Consider the following 12,166-nt stretch of genomic DNA (forward strand, 5'->3'; position numbering starts at 1 on the left):
AACTCTTCTGCAAGTCCTCTTTATTGTTAGTGGTTTTGGAAGATCTTATATCCCATAACACATCAAAATAAAATACTAAAAATCTAGCTGCAACAATGTGCTACAATTTCTTGCTTTCTAACCTTCTGCTGAGGTTAAAATTAATGTAGCTTTAATATTTCTCCATAATGCTACACAATTCCAAACCTATGAGATAGAAGACACTGTCATCAAGTCTAGTTTTTAAAGTACTGTCCAAATCATGGTTTTGTAGGGATTACAATACCAGCTTTTAACTAATTTGTACACTTTATACAGAGATGGAAGCATACTGGAAAGTTTGAGTGTATAGATTAAGAAAAAAAGCTTCTTTATATTTCCCCAATATCATTTTGGTGCAAGTATAACTTTGTAATTACTGAAAGAGGAACACAATCCTGCTGAAATACTTGTATTTAGAAAAAGTAACAGAAAACTATTCAAAATGTCTCCTTCAGTCTTTCCCCTACTAAACTGAAACAGAAAGACTTCAACTTATATTCTACATGTTGTTGTACCATCTAATTTTAACTAATCACTAAAGTTCTTCAAATGAACTTCTCATTTTGTTTTCCTGGATATGTATAAGGTGCAGTCCAGATCTGTAGAGATCGCCAATTTGAAGATCATTACAGTACAACATGAGTGGTCCATGTTGGTACCTGGATTTCTTTACAAGTCTTTCCTGCAACTAAACCATAAGTATCAAAGTGACATTCAGAACCAGAGTTAGTTAAGCATTTAAGAAACTATTAATTAATTTATGGTAAAATCCTTTGCTGGCAAGCTGTGAAACTCTCAAAGTTGACTACCCCGCACAAGATTAAGGGGAAGGAGTCGTTGAGAAAATGGCTAATAAATGTTATAGACAGTAGCAGGACGGCTCTAACAATTGTGGTCTTTACATAACTTTTTCCATTTTAAATTTTTCAACTGATCATCATAATCAACAATTAATTTGCTGACTGAAAAGTACAGTGTCCACTGGCAGCTGGTGAGTAGCTCTGTTCTCTGAAAACTCTGAAAATCAATCTCCAAATGAAAACAGTGCTTGACACCTCTTTTTCCCCCACAATGTGCTCACATACTACACAATTTAAGAGACTACAGTTTTTCCATATCATTCCATTTGTTAGATCCAAAATATTTAGTTCAGTATTTGAATATAAAATGAATCCCTAAATATTTCATCTTTGGAATATCTGTACAGCTATAAGCCTATGGATGCAAAAATGCTATCAATATCTTCCTGTTCCGTGTTGCTATTTGAAACTGTATTTTTTGTCGTGTCCTTTGGGTTTACAAGAGTTAAGTCCATTTTAGTTTTGGGATGTTGCCTGGATGATTTCCACTTCATCTGGAACTTAGACTGCAGACTTCGAACTCTCCATTTTGTATTTGAAGTAGAATACTTCCTCATAGCACTCTCTCCTGGGATTAGGATTCTGCAGGTCTGTTTTCTGTAGCAATTAAGCTTGCGGCTGAAACTAACAGGAGACAAAAAAAAACAAAAACAAATCTTTTACTTAAAGAGCTAAGGGTTAGTTGGTGAAAACTACACCAGAAATTAACTTCATTAATCCCATCAACAATTTACTTTTTATCTCCCCTCCTTCCCCATTGAGGTTCTTGTTAGCTTAATGAAAAAATGGTGCCCAATTCACGATATCGCCTTTAATCACCTAAAACAAGTATTTTAGGTTGAACATAATAGGAACAAAACAAAATTGTGGAATAACCAAACAAAAACAAATGGACAAATTTATGTAGCAAAAATGTATTGAGAAATAACCTAGTTTATCTTACTCTAACTGGGCAAGACTAATACGATATATACTCACTGATAGGAGGAAGAAATACTGTAGTAAGGTATACTATTACGGTGTTACTACCCACAACCTCATTATAAAGGAGCTCATGTTGGCATTTAGGGAAAAAATCCTGCAATAAACTAACAATGTTTAAAAGACTCCCACAGAATTATGTGAACATACCCATCGATTTTCTAACCCCTTCTTCCAATTCAGGTTTGCGAGTCCGAGCGTAGCCCCACAAGCAATGGGCAGAAGTAAGGGTACACTCAGGATGGGATGTCAGTTAATAACAGGACACACAGACATGCAGTCACAACAGGGCCAATTTTCCCAGAAGCCAATTAACCTACTAGTATGATTTTGGATCATAGGAGGAAACCCATGAAAACATAGGGAGAACATACAAACATCACGAAGATATCACACCAAGTATGGAAATTTTTTGAATTGGATGATTTTGTTGGATGATTCCAAACATGAAACAATTAATCAAGGAATTAATAATACAACCCTTTGTCATCTAAACACTGAGTCACACATGCCACAATTAACATCTGTAAATGTTAACACTTGTAATTGTAAACTTTAAAAAACAAGCTGTTACTTCTCTGGCACCATAACACAGTCTTCGATATGTAATGTCTTTCAGTTATAGGCAACTATCGGAAATATCAAGACACAGTAGTGCAGTGTTTAACACTGCTGCCTGGGTTCAATTCCTACAGTGCTATCAAAAAGGAGGTTTGTATGTTTTCCCCATGTTTGTGTGGGTTTCCTATGGGTGCTCTGGTTTCCTTACACAGTCCAAAAACATACTGGTAGGTGAACCGGCTTCTGTAAAAAAATGGCCCTGGTGTGAGTGTGTGCATGTTTGTTTCTGTGTAAGCCCTGCAATGGACTGGCTTCCAGTAGAGTTTATCCAGCCTTGCACCTACTGCTTTCTGGAGTAGACTCTAGCTCCCTTGCAAAAATTGCATTGCAGTTAGAAAATAGATGGATCTATAAGCACCACTGATATTGCATAACTTTGCAGCAAACAATATCTGAACATATTTGACAAAAATATCAAGCTATTACTACCTTACACAAGAGCCAACTGCTCTAGCCGGGCAGCTGATACAGACTGCAGTAAAAGCATTAGGATTTTGGAGAATTGGTTTCTTTAAAAAATAAAAAGTACCACAAAAAGTGTTCATATACAGTTTACTCAATCATTATTAATAAACACATAATGTTTATTTGAAATTAACTTTACCGGTAACCCTTTGCTTCCATGTGTTTTAGTCTTTGGCACTTCAGATGCTGGTAGCTCAGCCATCTGGATTCCCACTGCAGACTATGTCCTTTGCACCACTCAAGTACATCCTTAATACTTGCAGTCAGATCACTGAAGGAGGCCACCCCTTTTATATGGTAGACAAAGGATTCCTTCTTACAAAACAAAGATTCTTCCAGCAGGGAAGCCCTTCGACACTTCATCAAACATTTGGGAAGCACATGGCAATCACCTTCAGTCACCTTTGTTGAAAAACAAAAAGTATTTCTGGGTTGTTTCTATACCCACAGTCAGGGAAGCACCACCCTGTATTGGATGAAGTGGTTATTGAGAATGGATTTATGAATACATTGCCACCAAAAAATTCATGCAGCTGTAATTTAAAAAAAAAAGAGCAGTGAAAATGAAAAGGCCTGTTCACAGCGCCCAAGGATGCAAAACTGGACAGGCTGTCCCTTAGAAGGACTGCAACAACAGACTTTCCACTAGGGGACACTAAAAACATTTTTAACAGTAGCACCAGGTGTGTACAAGTCAACTGTATTATTGAATAATTATTTGGAAGGTGCAGACTGTAATATGGGTTTAATTAGGGTGTAGGGAGTAGGTTTGAAGAGTAAGCAGCAGTAAAGGGGTGGTGGAAGCGAAACTTTAATGCAATTATTCACTTAGTCTATTTAAGACATTTTGTATTTTTAAGAACTCTTATGTATTGTTAACTTTAAAAAAGCCAAAATATTGGACTTTTAAATACAGTTGTATTTAGAGCCTTTTATATGCAACTGTACCCTGGACCAGTCAACCAAAAGTGGGGAATCTTCCATAGCAGCTAGCAGCTAATAGACCTATTTCTCCAAATTAAACTAAATTTAGTAATTCAAATTGTTTCTGTAAATATTAGTGAATGTAATACCTTTTAAAAGTATTTCAGTTAATAAAATGCACTAGTGGATTATTAACTTTTGTTTAAAGTACAGGTAAACACATATAAACAAATGTAGTTAATTTTGTTTATAATTATAGGAGCATAAGGTACTTATTCCATCTAATTTCAAATATGTTGCAGGCCAGTAATATTCACACATGGGGCTGGAAGACCACAGGATTTATAGAAAATATAATTTTCAATGAATACTCAGACACAGTGATTATGCAGACCTATGGAGTGAACAACTGATTCAAACCAAGTCATTAAGTGTCCAGTGGAATGAAAACCAGAAAAGATGGCAGCCTTCCAGGGCCAGAAGTGAATATCAGTGTTACAGACACTTAATGGTGTTTAAACCACAATAGAGATGCACCAGAATTACAATTCAGTGCTACTAATGTTCTACAATAGTTTCAATCTCATTAAGGATATTGAAATTTCAAAATTTGTAGAATCGGTTCAGAATGGTTCTGCAATTGGAAAATATAACTTTGATACCATGGCAGAACTACCCATCCCCCTACCAAATCCCTAAGCAGCTCTGATTTTCAAAGTGAGTTTATTTGGGACCTGATGAGAGCTAGTATGCATGTATCTATAGCTGAACAAGATACAACAACAAAAGTGGGAAAATTCCAACAGAAAATTGGAAAAGAAAACTGTAAAACAGGTCTGTCAGTCTTGAATGGAATTTCACTACAAACCTTAGTGGCACCACAAGGTCTTTTAAACAAAGCCTTCACATCCAATCCAGGAAGGTTACCTTTATCAGATAAAACACAGAGTAAGTACAAGATGCTTATGGTGTTAATTAGCCAACATATTTGTTTGCACTACATTAACAAGTGTGCTAGAACTATCATGATTATACTGCAGAACAAGGGGTTACTTGTATATGAAGACTGGGAACACTTGCACATTACTGATGATTTAATCAAGTCATCTGTTCAGTTAAGACATCTCTGGCCCTTGAGCTGCTGAAGGGTAATCAAGAGTTTGGTTCCAGATGATTTCCAACTATGTAATGCAACAAATTATTTGCTTTACTGATCACAACAAAATAATTCCAAGTCTTTAGAAATTTAATGATGAACCATAAACCCTGCTAGATTGAGACTCTCCAGGATCAGGGGTGGGAACCTCAGAGGTAGAAATACACTGCACATTACCTGATGGATATGTAAACTCTAATGTGTATTGTATAAGGGTGAGCAGAATAGAACGATGTTGAAATCCATTACAGACATACAGGCTTCCACTTAATTTACAATTAAATTACCTTTCCCCATTATCAGGTTATTCTACCATAATCATCAATCTGGTATCAAAGGATTTACTAAGAAACCCTGATGTCTACAATTCAACCATTACAGAAAGATCAAATTTCTAAAAAGTAGTTGGGTCATATTATTATAGGTAGATGAAATTACTATGCAATTTTTAATTCACAAGATGAGAGGAAATCATTAGTGGTGATGAGTATATAGTGTTTATTTGTGTAGTTCAAGAAATCTCTACTTTAATTAAAAAAATATTTGCAATTGCTTAGGACTTGGGTCAATTAAAATTAAGTTACAACTGAAGACATACTTGAAAAAGTTTATTCCTCTATTCCCAGAATTTCTTTCATTGCTTCCCAAACCCTTCTAATAAGTCAAAGCAAATGTAGCTTCTCCAATTCTGAGCATTGTGATCTCAGTGTCACGAATTCCCTCCCAGATAACAAATCTTAAAACTCACCCAAACCCTCAGATCGTTTTTCTGACACAGGGATGCCCAAATCAAAACTTTTCTCTTGTTCTGAAGTGCTCTTTTGGTTTATTGATTCCACATTTGGGGGCTCAGTCCTCTCTTTTTTCTGTTCAAATCCAGAAGAAAATCTGTTCAAAAGAGCAGACCTGGCAGGGACTTGCACCCCCTTGACAACTGGTACTTTAGGCAGCTCCTTCTGGAGCATTTCAAAATAGCTAGGGCCCAAAAAGTTTTTAATGTCAGCAGGAAGTGCAAAGTCCTTCAAGAAAGTCAGGTTTTGCACCTTTGACACATCTTGCAGAAAAGGAAACATCTTCTCATAAAGACACACCAAGGTTTTCAATATGCCTCTGGAAAACACCCTGAAAAAAATAAAATGTCATTTTTGAGAATTGTACCATTGACATTAATCAAACATGGTATTAATCAAAATTTTAAAAAAGTATAAAAGGATAATCCCACAAACACAAAACTACAAAATATGGCCTAAAATAAATTCATATCTCCCGTAATTTTGCTCTGCTTAATTTATTTCTGCTTTTTAGTGGGTATTTATTTCTTAGTGTTTTAAATGTGAAGCTTCTGAATACAGATCCCTAAGCTGATTTACAGCAGACAGGTTAAGAAAGTCTTCAAATACAAGGAAAAATAAGGCTTACAGCATAACTAACAACACAATTTCCTCTTTCAACTCTATAAAGAGTGTTTCTGGGACACAGTTTCTGTTCCTTGAACAAACCCACAATAAAGAGATAATATAATGAAACAGATAAAATGGAAATTACAAATAAAAATCTGTAGTAAATACATAGTAATAATTCCAACAGTTAAAATTAAACTACTCCCATGAATGTTTAAAGAACTGCTTCCATGTCAAATACTGTATGTACAATCTTGAAGCTATCCATTGCATCTGCATTCCTTTTTTCAAAAGCATAGTTTTATGCAAACGTTTGGGCACCCCTGGCCAAATTGCATGTTTTGTTGATTTTCTAAGTGAAAAGAAGTTACCACAACCTCTACAGCGAACAAACTTAAACTTGACATATTTCTGCAAATACTAATAGACAATTATTGTTAATTTGCTAAATTTAACAGATTGAAAAATAAAACATTAAATGTGGCATGTGCAAAAGTTTGATCCACTAGTGTTATTTTTTTGTAAGGTCTCAGAACTTGACTCGTTAGGCCTTAATCTAAGTCAGGTGATGACAATTCCTGAGCTTAATAAATTCTCTGAATTTTCAAACCTCTCAGGGTGTTGTGCTTACACGCAACAACCATGGGCTCCTCTAAGCAGCTGACTGAGGATCAGAAAATAAAGATGATTCACTCTTACAAAGCAGGGGAAGGCTATAAAAAGATATCTAAACGCTTCCTGCTTGCAATTTCCACTGTCTGAAATGTAATTAAGAAATGGAAGTTGAGGGGAACTGTTTAAGTCAAGACAAGATCTGGAAAACCAAGACAAATCTCAGAAAGAACTGCTCGTAGGCCGGTCAGGAATGCAAAACAAAACCTCCAAATTACTGCAAAGGACCTGGAAAGTTTAGCTAGCAGTTTAGGTGCACCATTCTACTGTGCAGCGTTGCTTGCACCACATGATCTGCATGGAATTATCAATCATCAGAAGGAAACCTTACCTGCAATCTCATCACAAACATCAACATCTGAAGTATGCAAAAACACTAAGACAAGCCAGAGATGTTTTGGAACCAAGTGCTGTAGTCTGATGAAGTAAAAATTGAACTTGTTGGCTACAATCACCAAAGGTACGTTTGGGGGGAAAAAAAGGAGAAGCATTTGAAAAAAAGAACACCTTGCCAACTGGCGTTGGATCCATTATGCTTTGGGGTTGTGTGGCACTGGAAATATTGTGTGGGTAGAGGTAAAAATGGATTCTACTAAGTACCAACAAATCCTGGAAACTAATGTCCAACAGTCAGTGAGGAAACTGAAACTGAAAATGATCCAAAACATACTTAAAAAATAAACCATGAACTACTTCAAGAAACGAAAGATTAAGGTTTTGGAATGGCCTTTACAGTCCTCAGACTTGAATATTATTGAAAATCTTTGAGTAGATCTCAAACATGCAGTGCATGCAAGACTGTTAGCTGGCTACAAGAAACATTCGGAGGCTACGATTTCTACCAAAGGGGGTGTTACTAAGTACTGAATGATAGAGTGCCCAAACTTTTGCACAGGGCTTATTTACTCATTTATTTGTTTCAATTTGTTAAATTCAGCAAATAAATAGTAACTGTTCATTAACATTTGCAGAAATATGTCAAGTTTAAGTTTTTTCGCAGCAGAGGTTACATTAACTTCTTTTCACTTAGAAAATCAACAAAACATGTAATTTGGCCAGGGGTGCCCAAACGTTTGCATTCAACTGTATAAAGCAAAGAACACCGCTGACTGTATGCAAAGTTAGTTTCCTTTCCTGTATGAGACCTGCACTGATGAATCAAGTACTATATTTAGATAGGTATTATGGAGAAAGTGAATGAAAGTTCTCAGGTCACTGACTCTCCCTATTAAACATTATTTCCTACAGTTAAAGCAACATCAATCTTAAAATGTACATTTAACAATAACACATTTATTCAAACAATACAACAATCCAATTATGGACTGTTTGAAAGTAAAATCATTCAGAATAAGGGCATCTGGTAAACAAACATTATTAATGATGGGCTTTATCGTTTTAATAGTTTGTTATGTAATGTAGTTTGTAAACCCATGAATGACTGACATTTGACCAATTTCATGTTGGATGTGTATTGATGTGTATTTTAAAAATACCCACTTGACAAACTCTTATGGTGGTTACAAACTACAAATATTGTTCAGCCATCAAAACGTCAGATTTTAAGTGTGTCACGCTGAATAACACCTTATCACCTTATGAGTACTTACCACAATCTGCTGAGCACTCCAGATAGGACCACATTTAGAATAATGAATTCTTTCCAGTTCAGGTGCTGTAAAGCCAATCTGAACACTTCAGAGTTAAGACACTGAAAAACATAAGTGTCAAACCCCATCCCCCAGCCCCCTGCTTCATATATAAAAGAAAACATTAATTTTAATTGATATACTGGCATATGAAGAAAAAAAAATCACAGACAAGTTACTGTAAACACTGCAATATAAAGTAAATGAAAATACATTTTTTATTACTTTTAATGTCAATCAAGTCACTATCAACTATTTTTGACGTTGTCAATAAAGACTTTTCTGTTTTCTCAGATAAAAATCCACTGCCTTTGATTTAACTAACTTTCTATTTAAACAAATGTAAAGCTGGTCCAGTGAGTTATCATTCTCTACAAATTACTTCTGACAATTAGAGATGATTTCTCCTATAGCACATATTTTATGTGCATATACATTTTATAAAGTAAATACAATGAATATCAGCTACTGGTTAGTAACTTCACAAAAAACACATTGATACATTCACTGACCCGGTGTGACAGCCACCAACTGGAAGATGACAAATTTGAAAGGATACAGAAAAGCTTTAGAACAATATTGCATTAAACTCAACATCAGTTTGCTGGCTCCTAGTACTTTGAGAGAGAACCACTCCAGTGCAGGCTGGCTTGGAACTTCATAAAGGGCAAATTCAGAACCCTGTAACCTAAAGTGACAAACACTGAGTATGAAATTCAGGTTACTTAAGTTAAAGTACTTTTACTTCATTCTGGACATACTTATTAGTATTGTTGCACTCAATTAAATTGTTACAAACACTAAAAAATAAAATGTATGGTAAAAATAGAGACAGTGCAGCCACTCTTCAACTTATGCGTCAACTTAGGGCATCCTTAAAGAATATTTTAAATAAAACCAAACAAAGTGGCGTCTGTTATGAAAATCTATGCTTTTCAGTTGGTCTCAGTATCCAAGAACTGTATTACTGCCTTTCACTAGTTCCTGTTTTCCTGGGGTATAAATATGAGGCTGCATGCATGTAAAATCCCCATCATAACTAACCATGGGTAAAACCAAAGAGCTTTCAGCTGAAAAGAGACAGACGGTTGTTGACCTACACAGATCAGGTAACAAATACATAAACAGTTGAAAATAGGGCTGGGCAATATGGCCAAAAACATTATCACGATAAAAATTTTCACATCAGTCGATATCGATAATTATCACGATAAATGTCAAATCATTATTTCTTTCAAGTTTAAAGGCAGATTTTTTCTCCTGAGTGAAAGTTGAAGAAACCAGACAGTTAATTGGTAAATTAAACAATTCTTTATTTTAAGAACACAACAAACACTTGCCAAACAGCAGAAACATTAAACAAATCTGAGGTAGAGAGTATTCAAGTCTTTTTTATGTCACAATATGCATGAGTAAAATTTACAAAATAAATTTTGTAAAATTAAAAGAAAAAAATTAAATACGGCAGTGTGATAAAACACACATAGAAGATGGCTCAGACAGACTGCAAAGTTTAAAGTGCTTTAAAGGATCATATCGGAAGTAGTGGCAATGAATGGCACCGTTTGCAGCTGCCGCTCTACCATCTCCCTACACTCTGCATACATCCGAGGAAGTGCAGTCAGTGCAAAATGTTTCCGACCAGGTAGCTCGTATCTGGGGTCAAGGACTCTGATAAGCTTCTTGAATCCCTCATTTTCGACAGTGCTAATGGGAAGCATGTCTTTTGCAATGCAATATGCAACTGCATTTGTGATGTCTTGTCTTTTTGTTTTTTGTCATAAGGCACGGTGTTTGAAATGATGCTACTATGGTTTGCTGCTGTGTAGTCGCACTGAATACTGGCCTTGCGCTTAAAGATGGTCCCCTTCCACTAACAACACTAGTTTGTATCTGTAATTTTTTACTTTCAGCATGTTCTAACGGGTGATGTTGTTTTAAATGGTGAAATAGGTTCGTGGTGTTGCCTGTCTTTGCTGGCACGGATCTGCGACACAGTTTGCAGTGCACGCTGCTCTATTTGATGTCTGATCATAAAAAGCCAAAATATCTCCAAATTACCGAAGTTGAGTGACCTTTTCTGTCGACGATGTCATCGTCCTTAGAGCTGGTCATTGGCAGCACTACATTTGCTTCAGCGTCGCTCATTTCTTCACTCTAACTACAATCCTGTTAGCCACCACCATGTGGGTAAACACCACCACGTTAGCTGCCCCGTCTGCAAAACGCACACGCATATCATGCACAAAGCATAAACATATATATCGAACATTTATCGAACTTTTGTTAAAATTATATCGAGGAAAATTATATCACGATAATTATTATTGAATTATTGCCCAGCCCTAGTTGAAAATACCACTAAGCACAGTCAGGGCATTAATCAAAAAGTTTCAGAAGTCTGGAACAGTTGCAAATTTGCCAAGAAGAAGACACATGTGCATATTGCCCCCCCCGCACAGTGAGGAAGACGGTGAGGTAAGCAAAGTAGAATCCAAGGATCACAGTTACAGAACTACACAGTTTAGTGGGATTTTGGGGTTATCAAGTTTCAAAATCAACTGTAAGACGCCACCTCCATGTCAACAAGCTCTTTGGAAGGGTTGCAAGAAAGTAGCCCTTACTGAACTCCAATTGGAATTGTAAGTTGTGGTTAGATCAGACAAAAACTTGTTGGCCATGCACATTATTGGCTTGTTTGGCGACAAAAGAGGACTGCATACAAAGAAAAGCATCTTATACCCACAGTAAAATATGGTAGTGACTCATTGATGCTTTGGGGCTGTTTCGCCGCTAGTGGTCCAGAGGCTTTTGTTAAGTTTGATGGCATAATGAATTCCAAAACCTGGTTGCCTCTGCCAGGAGGTTGGAATTGGCCATAGATGGACATTTTAACAAGGCAATGACCCCAAACATACATCAAAATCAACACAGAAATGGTTGCAGGAAAACAAAAACAATGTTTTGCAATGGTCATCTCAGTCTCTGGACTTGAATCCTATTGAAAACCTGTGGTCTGAATTGAAGAGGGCAGTCCACAAGCACAAACCTAAGACTACAGATGCAGCCATTCAAAACAAGCGGGGTATGCTGCAGTATAACACGTTGGGCGTGTCGCAGTATACCGTATGCAAATTAGATTATGTTAATAGTATCCGGAATCACCTTGTAAAAGCTAATAAAGGTTAACCTCTCCTGTACAGCATTTGAGCTGTCACCAGAAAACGTCGGTTTGGAATTCCGATCACTACTGAGGGACAATCTTTATTCAATTAAGAATTTAAGTTGTATACTCTTTAGACTTTTAAATTTAAACAGCGTATTACAGCATGTTAATCATTAAACATTAAAAAGGCGGTATATTTTATAAAAGCAAGATTGTTCTGTTGGACAAAAGTACACAACCTACCACCTTTA

General features: G+C 36.2%; 1 protein-coding gene across 5 annotated transcripts in view; it reads right to left on the reverse strand.

Moving 5' to 3' along the window:
• Positions 1-12,166, reverse strand: part of rmp64 (ribonuclease MRP subunit p64) — a 25,421-nt gene continuing 13,255 nt past the window's right edge. For 3 of the 5 annotated variants that reach the window (XM_088607520.1, XM_088607524.1, XM_088607511.1), the window contains 6 exons: positions 9,309-9,437; positions 8,711-8,788; positions 5,777-6,150; positions 4,741-4,799; positions 3,088-3,350; positions 1-1,505 (listed from right to left, as the gene is read on the reverse strand). In XM_088607520.1, coding sequence (XP_088463646.1) covers positions 1,229-1,505; positions 3,088-3,350; positions 4,741-4,799; positions 5,777-6,150; positions 8,711-8,788; positions 9,309-9,437 — 1,180 coding nt within the window. In that variant the 3' untranslated portion in view covers positions 1-1,228. Of the gene's footprint in view, positions 1,506-3,087; positions 3,351-4,740; positions 4,800-5,776; positions 6,151-8,710; positions 8,789-9,308; positions 9,438-10,810; positions 10,966-12,166 lie in introns of those variants that run through there. The other 2 variants (XM_088607532.1, XM_088607543.1) reach the window with 2 other exon arrangements.

The sequence above is a fragment of the Lepisosteus platostomus genome, chromosome 2 (genome assembly GCF_059453375.1).
Source record: "Lepisosteus platostomus isolate fLepPlt1 chromosome 2, fLepPlt1.hap1, whole genome shotgun sequence".
Taxonomy (NCBI): domain Eukaryota; kingdom Metazoa; phylum Chordata; class Actinopteri; order Semionotiformes; family Lepisosteidae; genus Lepisosteus; species Lepisosteus platostomus.